General features: G+C 43.6%; 1 protein-coding gene across 1 annotated transcript in view; it reads right to left on the bottom strand.

Annotated features, from left to right (window-relative positions):
- Positions 1-10574: 10574 nt before the first annotated feature.
- LOC122942056 (corticotropin-releasing factor receptor 1) overlaps positions 10575-19113 on the bottom strand; it is a 220984-nt gene continuing 212445 nt past the window's right edge. The window contains exons 9-12 of the mRNA XM_044299551.1: positions 17387-17472; positions 17164-17299; positions 16498-16539; positions 10575-11923 (exon numbers count right to left, since the gene is read on the bottom strand). Coding sequence (XP_044155486.1) covers positions 11783-11923; positions 16498-16539; positions 17164-17299; positions 17387-17472 — 405 coding nt within the window. The 3' untranslated portion in view covers positions 10575-11782. The remainder of the gene's footprint in view (positions 11924-16497; positions 16540-17163; positions 17300-17386; positions 17473-19113) is intronic.

Below are 19113 nucleotides of genomic sequence, written 5' to 3'. Positions count from 1 at the left end.
ATATGTGGTCGTAAACTACTGTTTGGCCAAACGGCAGGACATAGAAGGAGGGGAACACCATATGGGTTTTGGAAGGCAGATTTTGCAGGACTGGTTTTGTTTATACCATGTCCCATTTGAAGCCCCCTGTTGCACCCCTAGAATAGAAATTTCAAAAAAGTGACTCCATCTAAGAAAGTACACCCCTCAAGGTATTCAAAACTGGGTTTACAAACTTTGTTAACCCTTTAGGTGTTCCACAAGAGTTACTGGCAGATGGAGAAACAATTTTGAAATTTCTATTTTTTTTAAAATTTTCCAATATAATCAGTTTTTTCCAGGAGTAAAACAAGGGTTAACTGCCAAACAAAACTCAAAATGGGTGGCCCTGATTCTGTAGTTTGCAGAAACACCCCATATGTGGTCGTAAACTACTGTTTGGCCAAACGGCAGGACATAGAAGGAGGGGAACACCATATGGGTTTTGGAAGGCAGATTTTGCAGGACTGGTTTTGTTTATACCATGTCCCATTTGAAGCCCCCTATGTGGTCGTAAACTACTGTTTGGCGGCTGGTAGGGGGGGGGGCAAGTGGCAGGGGGGGGTCTGGGGTCTGATAGATGGATCAAAAAAGTTTTGTGTAAAAGTTCATTATTTTTTTTTCCTAACTAACTTTTCCCTTCTTTCCCTTCCTAATGGTGCCTCTCCCTCACTGACCCTAACCTACCTGGGTGGCGATGGGTGCAGGAGGGTGATGGATGCCGATTAGGGGGACACAGGAGCTGGTGCTGGACAGGAAGAGGAGGGGAAAGAGGAGCGCAGGAAGTTTGAATCTCGCGCCTCTCTCCCCTGCACCAATCAGCACCCTGGACAGCAGTGTTCAGCACCAGGGCCAGCACCGCCTCCTCAAATCCTCGGACTGCGATTGGTGGTGTAAAATTACGCCACTGATCGCAGTCTTTTTCCGGTTCATCGGGTCACAGGACACCCGAATGGACCGGAAACGCAGAAAACCGCAGGTCTGAATGGACCTGCGGTTTTCTGCGATCGTCTATACGGGGGGGGGGGGGTCATAATGACCCCCCCCTGCGTTGTTACGGGATGCTGGCTGAATGATTTCAGCCGGCATCCCGTTCCGATTAACCCCCGCGGCGCCGGAATCGCGAATTAAAGCCATGACGTACCGGTATGTCATGGGTCCTTAAGGATTCGGGAATCATGCCGTACCGATACGTCATGGGTCCCTAAGGGGTTAAGGGTACTTTCACACTAGCGTTTTTCTTTTCTGGCATAGAGTTCCGTCACAGGGACTCTGTACCGGCAAAAAATTGATCAGGCCTATCCCCATGCATTCTCAATGGAGAGTAATCCGTTCCATCAAAATTAAGCATGCCAAGCAAAGACTGCAGCTCCCTCCTGGTGGCAGAGCCGACCCGGCACATGGTGTGGCTGGCGAGCCTGATCCTGTCCAATTTATCCTGGGGTAAACTGGCCAACCGTACACCCAAAAACATGACAGCAGACTCTTCATCTTATAGGCTGCAATGGGGACATTCATTTTGGCGAAAACAACCAGCAGTGACAGCAGATCCACAGGGGGCCGAGCCCGATTCTCAACCAGAAGAAAGTCATCCAGGTAGTGGATTACCGACTGTCAGCCCACCACATTGGTGAGAATCCAATTCAAGGCCCCGGCGAACCTGTCAAACAGCCACGGGCTACTCTTAGAACCGAAAGTAAGCCTTGTGGCAAAGTAATACCCGTCTCTCCACTTGACACCGTGCCACTGCCAAAGAGAAGGCCTGATCGGAAGAAGCTTAAAAGTGTCGGAAATGTCTGCTTTGGACAACCAGGCACCCCTGCCTGCCCGGATGATTAACTTAATCGCTTGCTCTACAGAAGAATTTTTAATCCAAAACTCCTCTGACGGGATCAGCAAATTCAGACTAGGCACACTGGATGAATGAGGCATAGACAAATCATAAATTAAGCGGAGTTTATTGGAAAATGTACCTCTAACCAGTCCAACAGGGCTCACCCTCCAAGTTTGGAAAGGGGGGGCAACAAAGGGGCCAATAAAAAAAACCTTCTCCAGCTCCTGAGCCAGCAATCCGTCAAACGACATCCGGATCCAGGGAGGACGACAGCAGATTCCTGCACTCATAAGAGGAGGTGGGCAAGGCAATGAACCCAGTGTGGAACCCAAGGGTGAACCCCCGGACCAGGAAATCACGGAAAGACAGGGACAGGTGACCTACCAGACAGTGACTCAGGAACCCCACGTCGACCCTGCTTAGTCACACTGAATCCTCTTGCCGTAAGGTAGAAGACGATTTGGGGTGGGCCCGAAAGCACAGAGCACAGATATGCAGGAGGCAGCATTGCCCAAAGTTACTGGCGGTATGATCGAAGTTGTTGCATATCTAGGCCTTGCCCAAAAAATGAATGGGCCTACCCAATTTATCCAGCTGCACCGCCTGCTTAGGACTCGGGAGAGAGGCTGTAGCCGATCTGGAAGATCCCAGTACGGACGGGATCTCGGCGGAGGGACACCAAGTGGTGGCATGGGAGGAGGACTTGCAGATGACACAAGCCGGCGCCCTCAAACCTGCAAAATGACGGCAGAACAGCTCCATGTCCACACCGCCCCAGTTGATAAAAACTTGAAACTGAGCCAGGGTGGCTGCTGCTTTACCCGAAAAAGACCTGTGGTAGTCGTAAAAAAAACGCTCAGCCACCATACCTGTGACCCAACTCCACCAGCCGGTACAGATACAATTCCAACTCCTCCCTCCTGTTGGGCGCCACCGAACAAGCCATGTCTCTGTACACGCTGAACGCCAACATGAACTCGGGCAGGGTCAGCTTACGGTTGAGACGGGGATCCTTTGCTTTAAGGATCACCGAAACATCCCTGCAGACAAAGGCCTTGTTCTCGGTCATGTCCTGCGATGCCAACCTCAAGGAAGCGAGGTTCACATCCTTCCCCTCCAAGATGTCCTTCCTGATGCTAGGGGGCACAAAGTGAGCCGGAGTAATAGAGGGAGGTGAACAAGAGATATCTGCGAGCACTGGGGGGGCTAAGGGAACCACCGGGACAGCCGCGGCCGGGGGGCCGGAGGTTGCCACCTCCACAGACTCCATACGCTGTTGCAAATCCTGGAGAGAGGAGTTAAGGGAATTCAACACTGTATGGATTTGCGTAAGGGAAGTAGCCACAGTTTGCAGAGAGACCAGTTAGACTCTGGAGGCCGCAGCACCGTCCGCAGCTGGGGCAGGGAGACAATAATCAAAACAGTTCATGTTTGCGGGAAGTCGCCGAAAATGAAATCCCGCGATGCCGTAATTCAGCCATCAGAAGGGGGATGGTCCATGCTCGTAGGGACAGAGTACTGCCATGTTCGGAGTCCCTGATAGGGGAAGGCGGAACAGAGACCAACTCATGTAAATCCAAGACATCCTCTGAATGTGAATGAGAGAAGCGAAGAATGTAACAAGCGGAAAAGCCAACATGCTCTGACCCACCACCACCCACCCAACAAACCAGACAACACAAAGACTGTGAACAACGTAATGGCAACACACAGATGTGGGGCAGAATGAGGTCTATGACGGGTGTAGGCTAACTAACCGAGACATGACTGAGGCCTGGAACGAACAGGCATGTCACACTGAGGTCTCGGCGTGCAAGGCTACGTGTGTAAGAGGGGGCAAGCGTACAATAAGGTACCCATAAAATTACACCGTACACTTGATACGCTGTGGGAAAATGACTGGGAGCAGAACAAAGTCCGTCCGACGGCCAGTAATGCGGAGAGTGGCAAGACAACGTGTGACGTATGAGCGGGGAACTCGAGGACACCCTCAACAGAGTTCCACGCAACTGAAAATCAATAGCACAAATTCCCGCGGGGAACAGCGGATTCACACGCACACTCAGACCTGCGATAAATGAAAACGTCAATGTGAAGGCACAAGCATCCCCGCAACCTCGAACTTCCACGCCAGCCAAATCACGGACACTCAGACACATACCAACAGTCCAAAACGCCCCACATACCGACACCCATACCGTCATGCAACCCCCTTGACACGACCAGTGAAACCTGCACATGCACAGCCACCTTGGAACCCCCATACCTGCACATGTAACACGACCGCCATCCACGAACAAGGGCACCGACATGCACCAATCACGGGAAGCACAATATCCCTTGCAAGACAGCAAGCGCAACCAATATTTAAACACACTTATTTTTTTTTTGCAGGTGATCTGCATCAAGGGTAGGCAGGGCCGTGCAGCCTGAACAAAATGAAGCATTGCATGGAAACTGCAAGCAACAGAGCTCAAAGGCATACTCACAAGCCCTGAAACAAATCTCCCTCCGCAAGGAGAGGAATGCAAATGGCCGATCGATTCCGAAGGCAGCCGAGGTCGAACAGCAGCAACCGAATGACGTCACGGGTCGGAAGCCGGAAGCCTGAATGAAGCTTCAGGTGACTCAATTGTCCTGACGGGTGAGTGGGGGAACCAGAGGGGTTTAAAGGATAACTGTCACACTTAGACCCTAATTTCAATTTTAATATATGTAGTTACTAATAACATGATAATCCAGAATCAGTTACTATTAGACTGTCTTACCCCATATTTAAAAGGATTCAGCCCTTAGCAACCAGTCTGCATAAAACTGCAATTTCACTATTCAGTTAAGATGGCCGCCACTGCCCTCACCCTGAGGCTAATCCCGCCTGCCCTCACTAGCCAGTAACAATAGCCCCCCAAAAGTGTTAGTAACCAGAGCTCTCCCCCTTAAAGGGTTAATCTCCTGCAGCACAAAGGGGTCCAATTACCACATGTTGCTTTCATTTATACACTGAGCAGATGGCAGATCTCCCTTCCCTGGTCTGCGCTGCTCCAACTCTGCATTCTCCAGCTTTGCTGAGTGAGGGAGCGTCTGCCAAGCGCAGGGACAGGGAGGAGTGCACACAGCCCAGGCACTGTTATCAGCTGCTGGGGAGGACCTGGCTTTAATCATTTACTTACAGTCCCTGGCTGTCAGTAATGTGACCTTGCACACTGCGTGCTTCTGCGTCCTCCGTCCTTCAGCACATAGACGGACCATGCCTAGCAACCCTATTTTAAGCACAGGTAAAAATAGGCAGTACAGGGAACAAAACTGTGGAATTAAGGGGTAATTGAATACACAGTGAAAAGTTGAAATAGGGCCACCAAGGAGATATTAATCACCACAATCCAATACCCCTCCCCAAAAAATATATATGACAGTTATACTTTAAATGTGCGGAGCTCCTCCCACAAATCCGGCCAATAATTGGCCTCAAACTTATAATGTTTTTGGGTGCATATAACTTTTTTAATTTTTACTCTTTCGGGGGGAATAAAACTCCCACAAATTCCCTTATTATTTCGCTTCTTAAATATTGCGAAGTTAAACTGGAGGCATAGATAACAAGTTACCTTTGTAGGTCAGTATGATCATACTGATATCAAATTTATAATTTTATTTTTGTGTCACAGTATTCTGCGAGTTATCACTTTTGAATTTTTTTCCCATTGGGTCTCAATGATGGCTTACTTTTACTTTTTGCAGGATGTACAAAAGTTATCAAGTTAATACTTTGGGACACATATGACTTTTTGATCGCTTTTCATTTTAGTTTTTTGGAGAAGTGACCAAAATGGTACTTACCATGTAGGATAATTAATGAGTTTGTTTTATAGTACAGGTCATTATGGATATGACAATGTCAATTATTCTTTCCTATTTTTTACATAATTAATGATTTGAATAGGAAATTGAGGATTCTTTTTGCTTATTTTTATTTATACTTCTTTTATTGATTTTTAAAAAAAAAATGATTTAATACATTGCAGTATTTCTTATTGCAGTGTATTTTGGCTGTCAGCATAACACTGGCAGGGCCTAACAGGTATACAAACATAACAACCTACTGACACCCTATGTTCACATTGTAGGGGGTCAAGGCAAGTGTCAAGCTCTGTGACAAACCCATCAGATGTCGCTATTGACTGCTGCATATAGCAGGTTATAAGCAGTGGTGGCCAGTTTGCATTGTTCGCCCGCGAACATATGCAGGCTGCCATCTTTTTTCACAATGCGAAGTGGCCATCACTGGTTATAAGCAAATGTATTAATCAGGATGTCAGCTGTATGCAATGGCTACCATCTGCTGCTAATCGCTATGGCTCATCTGAACTGGTGACATCACTGCGCTGTACATATAGTGGGCTGCACAAATAGAGGTTAGTTTGTCCCATTCATTTTTTCAGCCACACAAGCTTGGATCCCCAAGCATCCCACCTGACAGTTACTATGCTCTGGCATACTGGAGATAATGCACTGTCTAATAATTAGAAAGACACTAGTTAAACTGAGGTGTGGCCCCTAAGTGATCTTTGTTATCATTGTACACAAAGGATATATTATGAGTAACCCAGCAGATGGCATTTATCATGAGTAACCCTGCTCACTTCAGCAGATGGCATTTATCATGTAGAGAAAGTTAATACAAGGCATTTACTAATGTATTGTTATTGTCCATATTGCTTCCTTTGCTGGCTATATTCATTTTGTCATCACATTATACACTGCTCGTTTCCATGGTTACGACCACCCTGCAATCCATCAGTGGTGGCCGTGCTTGAACACTATAAAAAAAAGCGCTGGCTTCACTGGTGGCCGGAACCATGGGAGCACACATAGGCCAGTGCTTTTTCCTATAGTGTGCAAGCACGGCCACTGCTGGATTGCAGGGTGGTCATAACAAATGAGCAGTGTATAATGCGATGGAAAAAAGGAAGCAATATGGATAATATCAATACATTAATAATTGGCTTGTATTATGGTCCTACCATCTGTCTTCTCTTAATGAACTGGAGTCGGTGTTGGGCTCTGCTCTCTTAATAAGACAACAGTGCTTGTTGGTTTTGCTTTTCTCCTCAATTGCCGGAGATTGCTGAGCGACATTTGACTCGAGTCCTCTTTCCACGAGACATCGTGGTAAACTCATGCGAGTTATGCTTAAACAGGGCATTAATATTTAACTTAACTATATGGGGATGAGGCAGTAAAACACGTGAGTGGGTTCTATACCACTGTGATAGAAGACTGCTGGACCCCCGCCTGTTTTTCTTCGGCTTTACGGAAGTGTGCGATTAAAGATCGCTGTGAGCTTGCCACGCAGGGTGTACATGAGCACCAGATGATTCGCCACACGAGCGCTGATCCTGTCGGTGGTGCTTACTTATGTTCAAGGGAGGCCGTATGGGGTGCGTGTTCGCTGCTTGGCGGGCCGCCCGGGCCGCGGGCCTCTGTTCCCTCCCCGTACAGAGATAACAATATTAAATAAGATGTATTTTTTTTATCTGCATTATTAAAGCTCTTGATGCCGGGTGGGCCCTGCTTTCTTCCCAGGTAGTGAGACCTCTATTTGATCTAGTCAATATGTATATAATTATCGGTACTTGCATGAAATTATATTTAACTATGGTTAAAAAACTAGAACTGACGGACTTTTGGATCTTATAGTATTGTAAATGAAATATTGGCATGTATTTTTTTGTATGATAATTAAAAAATAAAAAATAAAAAAAAATTGGCTTGTATTAACTTCCTCTACATAATAAATGTTTTTTGCTAAAGTGAGACAACCCCTTTAAGGTCTTATAGGTATTTCTCAAATATCCCATAAGAAATAGACGCTAGTAGCACTCCAAAATCTTCTCCAAGTGGAGTTGTCTTCTGCTCTACTTCTGGGGCTCATTATGATATTGGAGCCTAGTAGGATCTTCTGATACTATGGTAGACCAGCCCAACCTTCTGAATATCAATACTATATAAAGAAATTGTACTGTTTGAAATTTCATCACCAAAGTGAAATGAAAAAGTCTTTATGTAGAACATGTAGGAAATGAACATGTAGAAAATGAGTTCTTGTCTGCAAAACTGTTACTATTAAAAACATATTTTATGTAACATTTCTTGTTGTTTGGTGTAAGATTTAGTTAATTAAATTCCTCACATTGGACGGTGTATACGTCAGGTGTTATAAATGCTATATATTATTTTAAGTGTGTAATAACACTATCAATGTGTGAAGATGAAGATTGCTTGGTCAGAATGACGTTATTTCACTCACGAGTCCCCCGTGGGCTGTTCTGTGCTGACCTTGGATTTCAGCTCCACATCCTCCCCCCCCCCGTGCTCTATGTTGGATCAGATGATGGGGTGATTATTGCAACTTTTGACAGAATGAGTATTATGGTTTTCATGTCCAAACCTGATATTTGAGAGTCAGGTAGGTAGTCATTGGACCCTGTATGAGCCACCAGTTTCCTTTTCAAGGTGACTTGTGACCACTGCTACTTACAATGGAGGCAGAATGAGGAGTAGTGTTAGAAGGCTGTCTATCTATTTAGCAATGTGAGAGCCAAGCTTCTCGCCCACAGCAAAAATGATTCAGAGAAGTGAAACTTTTGTCACATCATGTCTATCCTGAGTACATGAAAGTGACAACATGACAAATTACAAAGGGATTTGTGTAGCCTATGCATCCTATATTAAGAAGACCCTTTGGGATTCACTTGTCAAAGGTCACACTGTGCATTGCCATAGTGTAGACTTCATATATTTTCAACTGTAATGAATTCCTGTAGGAAGCAGTTTGTCATGAAAGAGGAACAACTCAAGGCAGTCACGACTTGAGTGTCTTTAAGCTCAAATCTTTACTGTAGCTGGACTATAGACATTTTAGTCAGTGCTTTTGGTCACAACCGTGGAGCAGTCTGAACTGGGGCTGGGGATGTCAACTCCATGGCAATTTCCCCAAAAGTGGTACATTACTTATGGTCTAAGTTTTATGCTATCTAAATATTAGACAGGATTACTAAATTTGCCTCAGCATCTCTGCATATGGTATGGTACAAATCCTTCTACCTGGAATTCAAATAGTCCAGCAAATGTTTCCATCTTTGAACTGTAGGATAATTTGAAATTTAGTAGACCAGAAACGAAACACTGGTATGAGATTCCACTGATTAAAGAAAGAAACAAACTCTTCTTCAGCAAATTCTTTGTTCTGTCTTTTATATGACAGTCCTAGAATTTAATTATCACTTTTCTGTATTTAAGCATGAAATCTTTGCTGATTTTATAATGATTACATCTGTAAGGGCCCTTTCCCACTTGCGTTGTCCGGATCCGGCGTGTACTCCACTTGCCGGAATTACACGCAGAATCCGGAAAAACGCAAGTGTACTGAAAGCATTTGAAGACGGAGCCGTCTTCAAAATGCGTTCAGTGTTACTATGGCACCCAGGATGCTATTAAAGTCCTGGTTGCCATAGTAGGAGCGGGGGAGCGGTATACTTACAGTCCGTGTGGCTCCCGGGGCGCTCCAGAATGACGACAGAGCGCCCCATACGCATGGATGACGTGTTCCATGTGATCACGTGATCCATGCGCTTGGGGCGCCCTGACGTTACTCTGGAGCGCCCGGGGAGCCGCACGGACGGTAAGTATGCTGCTCCCCCGCTCCCCGCTACACTTTACCATGGCTGCCAGGACTTTAGCGTCCTTGCAGCCATGGTAACCATTCAGAAAAAGCTAAACGTCGGGTCCGGCAATGCGCCGAAACGACGTTTAGCTTAAGGCCGGATCCGGATCAATGCCTTTCAATGGGCATTAATTCCGGATCCGGCCTTGCGGCAAGTCTTCAGGATTTTTGGCCGGAGCAAAAAGCGCAGCATGCTGCGGTATTTTCTCCGGCCAAAAAACGTTCCGTTCCCGAACTGAAGACATCCTGATGCATCCTGAACGGATTTCACTCCATTCAGAACGCCCCGACGACGGAACTCTATGCCGGATCCGGACAACGCAAGTGTGAAAGGGCCCTAAGGCACCCTTGTTTTTCTGACTTGAAAAATAATAAAATTTTGATTGTTAGCCACCACTAGGGGGAGCTAATTGCACACAAACTTAAAGGGGTCATCCTGCCACTGGAGCTTTTTGAAAAACATCATCTAATGGTTTAAAATAAAGACAAAAATAAATAATAATCATTTTACTTTTCACGTTCTATCACCATCGCTCCTTTTTCGAAGTTTCTCTGCACCCACTAGCCCTCCAGTGATGACATTTTGTCACAGAAATGTGATCACTGTAGCCAATCACTGGCCACAGCAGTGAACTCAGGTGAGCTAATAGGTCACCGCTACAGTCAGTGATTAGCTGCAGCAGTCACTTGACCTCCAGTGAGGGTCCCGGAAGCATAAAAATAACGTGAACGTGGATTGGAAAGGTATTACTTATCGTTTTATATCAATGTTAGCTGTTTTAGACACAAAAAAATTAAATCGTGTCTGGGAACCCTTTTTAATGGAATTTATGCTGTGAGCTCCTTCTCATACAACTTTTGGGAATGATGGGAGTTCACAGATGATCCAACCTGTGATGTAATGCAGCAAATGGTGAAGGAATATCAGAAAGGAAACACACACAAATCACTGAAATAGTTATATATTTTGATATATTATAGTAGCTTGACACAGTCCACTCCATAAGAATTACTTCTGAAAGACAGACTTCTTGTTAGAGAAGCAGCCGCATGTGCAAACATCTTCTGCACATATAACTTGACAATGTTCATCACAATTTTAAGGGTTTATTTGTATACTGTGAGGACTTAATATAAAGACATTTTCTGATTGTAGTGCAACACTATAACACTTTATATTTGTGCAGTAAAAAATATTATAATATGTAACGTCTTGAGTTGCAGATCCAGTCCACAGTGGCACTTTTTTCTCTGACCCAGTCAGGAACTATATAGGTCCAACATTAGAACATTCACTTATAGAATCTCTTTGTACAAAGCTGCTGCAGAATATACTTTATATCTCTTTTCCATCATTTTGAATGAAGAGCTTTACATACAAACATAGCTTTTTATAGGCTCTGTCCTGTAAGCCACCTGTATATTGAAACTATGAAGCAGATGCTTAGCCAGGTACAGACACTTCACCTCGCAAGTTATTTTCAACATGAATAAGAATACAATAATTGGAATAAAATTTCAAATAATTGAATTTTACTCTCTGAATAATATTCTGAAGTCATTGTTTTAACGTTTGCCCATAGCAGGACTGCATTGCCTTTTTGGTTCACCCCATCCACCTCCAATGGAAACTTTTACCGAGATTCAGTCAATGGATTTGGTCCCATGGTAAATAATCATATGGCACCCGATACAACCTGAATATTTTGTTTTCTGCCCAGTACACTCAGATTACATTTTGTGCTCATATATTGTAGCAACTTAGTAAAGGACAGGAAAAGAGGCGTGAAAATTATCGTGCAATGGCTAAGCCTGATGCTGGTCTTTTTCCACTGCGAGGCACGGAGGACTGGCTGTACAGTCTGGATACAGGTTACTCAGCAATCATTTGGTTGTGGGCTGGTGATTTATCAGAAAAGTTTATGGATTGTGCTGTGGGCAATGTTCAGTCTATGAGTTTATCTGCTTGAGTAGTCCTAGTTTCCTCATACTTAGCAGTACCAATATTGCACTAAGGGTTAGGGTACTCTTTGCTCCTTTCCCCCTCTTTTGATTGTCAAGGTAAAACTCATTGGACACATGGAATATGGCCTTCAGGGTTCTGTTCACTATAATGACCATGCAGGAGACTCAAACCTCTGCACCTTCCTGTTTCAATGTTGGGAAGCTTCAGAGGGGCTAACTGCACCATTCTTCAATAATGTGGGTCAGATTGCAGAAGATTGTTTGATGCTATGGAAGCTGACACGTGTGGGTGAGGTGGGAATGGACATTGCTCTGGCTACTCGGGCACGGATTGAGTGTTTGTCTTGCCAGCGATGCCAACGTTTTCTGACTGCAGAACGTACCTAGGGAAAAAAACGCATCATCACAAAATTGTACAATATTAAGTATAGAATTGAGATACACAAAGATAAAGACTTTAAATGTATTTTTATGGGAAGGGAACGTACACCAAGGAGGACTGCTCCAAAGAGTCAAAAGTTTTACCTCTTGGGCCTCCTGACCTTGAGCCAAAAGGACAACAGGAAAAAAAGCCTAGTTTTGAGGGGTCCCAGATAAGCTAGAATTTGGGGTGTTAAGATCACTGGAAAAATCTACAGAATGTACACTATATAAACAAAAATATTGGAACACACCTACCATTACTACAGCTGTATATAATCCAATACATAGCCATACAGTCTGCCTTTGCAAACATTTGTGAAAGAATGGGTCATTCTAAATTAAATCAAATGTAGAAATACAAAAAGAGGATTACGGTACAATTTGAACTCTCTGGTCCTAGGAGCAGACCAGGAATAGACCTAGAATAGAGGCTATCAGAGGCGCCAAGGGGTGGAGGTGAGTTCTATAGAGAACAATATATATATATATATATATATATATATGTGTATAGGAGTTATGCTCGTCTGCAGCTATGGAACAAGATAGGCAGCTCAAAGTGTTTCGGTGGGTCAAGGATTATCTCCAGACTGGTCTCAAAATCTGTTTATGCACTCCTGGTGAAGAGGGCCTCAGACCCTCGAAACGCATTGAGCCTTATATTATTAAAATGATTGTCCAGAAGCCACGTTTGTAGGCGGCGTTCAATTATTTATATCTCTACATGTGATCCTGGCCGGGGGGGGGGAGAAATAGTCCCAGGTGTCTTGAGCTTATCCTGGTGACTGCCCCCCTGTGAAGTGAGTGCATTTGATTTTATTATTATTATTTTATGATCTCTAACATCACCACTATAGAGCTGTGGTGCCCTTTCTAAACTCTTAGCTCTTTTACCAGACCTAGGTGAAGGTCTTTTTTATATCTTATGTACAAATAAGAACCAATCTGTATCTTCATAACGACCAATGACCCAGTGATTTGGCGCCTAGTACGTGTTTCAACCTTTTTTTCCACAGGTGTGAAGAGCTTCTCTTTCTTTTTCCTCTCCACACCACCTCTATCTCTCCAAAAGTGGGCAAGGGTAATCCTTGACCCACCGAAACACCGCCTCTATCTTATTCTAAATTAGACTGTGGTACTGAATTAGGATGCCACCATTGCAACAAGTCAGTAAGTGAAATGTATTCTGTATGCCATGATCAATAGTGAGTAGTATTATTTGAAAGTGGGAGTGTTTAGGAACCACCGCAACTCAGCCACGAAGTGCAGACTGCATAAATGTACAGAGCAGGGTTGTCGAGTGCTGAGGCTCTTTGTGAATAAAAAAATCGTCAATCCTCTGCTGACTCAATTGCTGCAGAGTTCCTAAACCTCCTATGGCATTATCTACATAAAACTATGCACTGGGAACTTCATGACATGGGTTTCCATGGCTGAGCAAGCCTTACATCACCAAACACAATGCCAAGCTTCTAATAGAGTGGTGTAAAGCACACCACCACTGGACTCTAGTGCAGTGGAAATGTGCTCTGTGAAGTGATAAATCACACTTCTCTAACCAACAGTCTGATGAACGAGTCTGGGTTTGGCAAATGCCAGGAGAACATTACCTGCCTGACTAAGCTGTGCCAACTGTAAAGTTTGGTAGAGAAGGAATAATGCCATGTTTTTTTTTTCCCAGGCATTGGCCTAGGCCCCTTACCTTCCTAATTTGGGCCCGGTACGGTACTCTTTCTGGGGCCTTTGCAACACATAAATAGTTTAACATACAAGTTGCTGTGCTGTCCTCAAAAACATGAGAGAGAAAAAACAGAGCATGATACTGAAAACCCTAAGAGCTACCAATGCATGGGGCTGACTGGATGTATAGTAGTTAGTACACTGATGGGCCTGAGGTTTTCACTGATATCTTGGGAACTCCCAGGACTGCTTGTCTAAACACAGCTATGGGAGACTTTACTGCCTGTTCGAGACAGCCACAGTGTGTGTGGGATGTCCCAAACCAACACTTTGCAGCCGGTTAGTAAGACAAGACAGTTCACTGAGAATTAACAATAATTAAAAATTACAGCATAAGAAAAGATAAGGACATTTTCTGTCTTCCTCTTCAGTCTGGGCAGTCTACGTGCACATTTTTAGTTCAAATTTTTCACTCTTGAATCTCTTTTTACTACAAATCTCCTGAGGTTGTATTAGACACCCTGATGTTGCTAGCGATTGTTAATCGGCAGATAGCTAGCAGAGGACACCCATGCTATTACATTCAGCAAATATCCTCCGCAACATGGAGAGGAGCGATTGCTATGCTATTGCTCATCCCCATGCAGGGCAGAGCGATCTGTCAACGGCAAATCTAGATGGATTTTTCTGTGACTGTCGCGTTGCAGTTGTAGCATGTCGCAGTGCGACACCATAGACTACCATTATAAAAATGGTTGCAGTGTAGTTGTGCCCTATGTGTACTTATTGTCGCGCGACACAGATGTTGTGTAGACCTACTGTAGCCTTACACACAGTAGTAGACTGTCAGATGATCGCTAACAAGGGTTCATACGAACGCTCATTAATGATTATCGAGCAGAAAATCTGTCAGTTTAATATACCCTTTATACTCGATAAACTCCTCACTTAAAACGCTGCTGCCTGTGAAACAATAGTCTTTTGTTTACAGAAGTCCAGATTTACTTATAAGTTCCAGTGAAGGGAAATATTAATGCTTCAACATACCAAGACATTTTGGACAAGTACGCTTTCAACTTTGTGGGAAAACCATTTTCTGTTCCAGCATGACTGTGCCCCAGTGCACGCAGCAAGGTCCATAAAGACATGGTTGAATGAGCTTGGTGTAGAAGAACTTGACTTGTCCACACACAACACTGACCTCAACGCCATCGGTTTCTGGTGGTTTTCCCAGAAGAAAGTAAACTTTTTTTTCCATTAATACCTATGGATTTGGTATGGGATGTCATAAAATTCCTGAAGCTGTATTGTTTAGGTGTCCCAATACCTTTGTCCATATAGTGTATCTAGGAAACTTCTAACTTTAAAGGGTAATGCCAGGTTTACATTAAAAAAAAATCTATTTTAGCATATGTTACTGCTGCAGCAACATTATGCATAAAGCAATCTTTAGTTTCTTTACATACCACTGTTTTCCTTGAGTTTTTCCCTTAGTTACGACTGTTTAAACATTTACAATATGAGAACCTTCTCAAGATGGCTCATCTGCCAGTTCTCTGAGGCCAAAACTGCTTACCCTCACTTCCCATACACACTTGTTGTAGCCAGCAGCTCCCTGCCAGCCAATCAGATTGGATTACTGAGAGACACGCCTCCTCACTCTGAAGCCTAATGCAGGCATGCAGTGTGAAGGACCGCCCCTCTGTCTTCTGTTCATACTAAAGGGAAGACAGACAAGCCATAGCAACGGTCTTTTAAGGGAGCAGTGGGACATTAATGAAAGCTGTTATTATAAGGTAATTACAGATCTTTTGACAATTATTAACAGACTAACTCAAGTATACATGCTTAGCTCTAATAAACTAGCAAATAATAAAAAATGACAGTTACCCTTTAAAATGCACAAAAACTCAATGTTCAAAATGTTATATCTAATGTTATATCTGTATAATACTGTATATACCACTAATAGTATTGATGGTGCAGGAAAACAATAGCATATTCTAAGACAACTGAAATATTGTAGTATATGACAGCTGCAACAGCCAGACCTCTTGTGGTTCCTTCAAAATAAATGTATGGTAATCTTTGATTCAATAAAACCATGAAGGGTCTGGTTACTGCAGCTGTAATAAATTCACTACAATGCAGTTATATTACTATGTTAATATATTACTATGTGAAACTGGGCTTATGATAATTGCTTTGGTTATGCTGATTATGCCTGCATCTAAAAAGGTTGACACTTTGTTATAATTATAGGCGTTTTCATCAATATCTGACTTCCTCCCCCTGACCAATCAGCCGTTTTGGGCAGTTGGAGATGAGTTTCAGTACACCAGCACCATCAACTATACAATGGACAGTGCCTTTTGTACAAAATATAGTTTTTGGTGCAGGTAGTTGCTCAAAACAACTGATCAGGGGAGAGGGGTGGCAGGTAGTGATGAGCGAAGTTTTGAAAAATTTGACATCACTGCAATGTCTTCACGCTCACCTCCTTTGGCGGGTTTTCTTCAATCAAGATGGAGTTGAGGGCCTCTCTGAGATCATGTGGATGAGGTGAGTATAATATTTTTTTTTTTCAGTCACCATTTTAGGAAAAATTGATTTGCCAGCATGAAACGCGAGTAAATACCATTTTGCAGCAAATCAATTCCTAAACTTTGGATTGACTTCTGCTGCGTATACTTCAATTTGCTCAACACTAGTGGCAGGTGTCAGACCTTGACCAATCTGATATTATTGAGTGATTAGCTTGAGGATAGGTCACCAATATCTAAGTCCTTGAATACCTGGTCCCTATACAACACTAAACATGGCTGGAAATCTTTTGCAATGGCGTAGTAATACCCACCTCACTATTTAGGAAGCAGTAGAACACAGAAACGAAAAAACCCTGCAGAATAAATGAAACAAGAAATATTACAATTGCAACAATGATGGACTAGAAATAATAGTTTGTCACTTCTTACTCAAGTCCTCCACAAGATGTTTTTAATATAGCACTGTTGACCACGTAAGTATGCACTGCAGCCTGAATGCTTGGGCTAACCCTACACATTAGTGGTCCACAAGAATGCAACAATTGGCGGTGAAGAGGTCCAGTCACATTTAGACCCTGGGGCAATATTAGGCTGAATAGCTTCGCTGGCAGCTCAATTGTCAACAGTATTATATAAACCATGTAATACAGTGGTTGATAGGGCATGTAACAAATTTTGCACAGGAGCCCTAAAGGTTTAAGCTTTGACACTGTGGCTTACTATTCGTGCAGCTATGCTTACTCATACTTGCCAGCGGTCACTTTTATTTCAGGGGCTGTCCTACACATTGAGCATGAATTAGGCAAATCTGCATTCAAATGATGCATTTCTAAGCTGTTTTGGGGGCATTACTGGGCATAGTAGAAGTAGAGCCTAGTTTGGGGCTTGATATTTGAGATTTAGATGTTGGGAGGTATGCCTACTAATGGCTGAAAAATGTATTGGGGATGTGACTTCAGAAAATCTTTCCTCATTACCTGGAAGGACTGCAAGAAAGAATTAAAATAGATGAAAACAATTCTTGAGACTTCATCCTCTCCTGGAGTCACAAAAAAAAGCATGTAGGTAATCCCCAGAAGTGGCAGGAGGACAAGAGTTGCCTTGACTGCTTTCCTGTAGGTGAGTCAGACAAAAATAAACTCATTCAGGGGAAATAGAGCAAGCGGAAGCAAAACAGAATCACAGAAAGGGTTAACTTACCTATACTGGATGGTTTCAGACGTGGTGGAGGCACGGAGTTTTGTCATCAGTATCCGCACAATGTTAAATAAAAATATAAAATTTATCTGCATGAAAAGAACAGTAGCCATTGTTACACCACAATTATCTGTATACAATGTATTACTGTACATCAGTTAAAGTCTTGGTGTGTGACCATTGTAACTAGACTACTGGAAAATGAAAAAAGAACACATAGGAAAAAAGCCTACTTTACAATATGGCAGTGCTGGAGGGTGTGACATGTAGTGGTCACAGACTTTTTTTTCTCCTCTGGAGTCGATGTTGCTGTTTTTTTGTTTGACAGCATAGTTTTTTGTCTTATCTCTTACAGGACTGTTGATTGGGTTCTGTTAAAGTGTTTGCACCATTTGTGCCATTAATGGACTGAATAGTGGTACTTTGAGAAGCTGGATGGTCCATCCATCAAATCTTGAAAACAGTTGGACAAGAAGTTTCTGTAGTGCAACAGTCATGTTGACAGCGGTCAGAGGAGGGCTTTCCTACACATTGAGAGGGTTCTGAAGTATATCTGAAGTAGGACTGCATTCACGCAATCCACTAGCATATTTTTAACTGATCTCTCATCATCATCCAGGGCACCTGCACTGGTGCCACGTAAGAGTCCACTGGCATGAATGACAAACAATTATGTTCATTGATGAAAGCAGGTTCTGCTTTGGTACTAATGATGGCCATGTCAAAGTACACAGGAAGGCTAAAGGGAGCCTACTGCCATCTTGCATAGTGTAGAAACACAAAGGACCAATGCAACGTGTCAAGGTGTGGGGCGCAGTTGGCTACAATGGGTTTTCCCTCCTGGTATTCGTAGGGGGAACATTAACCAGCCTTCAGTATGTCCAAGACATTTTTACTCAGGAGACATGGTGTTCCAACAAGATAACGACAGTCCACACAATGCCTGCAGTACACAATGTACTATTCAGGGTATCCAGCAGCTCCCCTGGCCAGCTTGATTGCCAGATCTCTTTCCATCGAGAATGTCTGGGACTTGATGCATCTCCCATGCAAAGCAGCCAACAACCACCTTGGCTAAACTACAAGTCCAAGTTGAAGGAATTTAGAATGACATACCACAGGAGGATATGAAGTATCTGTATGACCATGGCAGCCTATATAACAGCAAGGGGAGATGTCACCTGTGACCCTGCCTCAATATATACCCTCATAGAAAGGGCTAGAGGGCTGCAAAAGAAAGCACAATAGGGGTAAGAGCAGGACAATTGCCCTGCAAACAAATGTGGATAGGGAAATTAATTAAAACAACATAGAATTTCAAAAAAAGTTAAAAATAATGATCTTCAACTAGGAGGCGGAGGTCAAAGTGGAGTAGGAGGTTGGGGAGGCGGTGGACGTGGCGGTCTAGGTGGAAGCGGTGGTGGAGGAGGAGAAGATAGTCAACACTATTTTTGTATTTTTTTTTATTTTTTCAATTTTTTCTAAATTTGGAAAGACCCCAAAACATTGGGAAATATAAAAAAGAACACAAAGAGAAAATGCGCTGAAGTATAAGAATGGCTGGGTGGGGCCGGTATACTTGTCTATTCTGCACAAGGTACGGACAAGTCCTGTGGGATCCATGCCTGGTTCATTTTAATGAACGTGAGCTTGTCCACATTGGGTGTGGACAGGCGGCTGCGCTTGTCTGTGATCACCCCCTGCCGTGCTAAACACACGTTCGGACAATA

Source organism: Bufo gargarizans, chromosome 6, assembly GCF_014858855.1.
Source record: "Bufo gargarizans isolate SCDJY-AF-19 chromosome 6, ASM1485885v1, whole genome shotgun sequence".
Taxonomy (NCBI): Eukaryota; Metazoa; Chordata; class Amphibia; order Anura; family Bufonidae; genus Bufo; species Bufo gargarizans.
The sequence above is the reverse complement of the archived record's forward strand: the minus strand, read 5'-3'. Positions and strand labels throughout refer to the sequence as shown.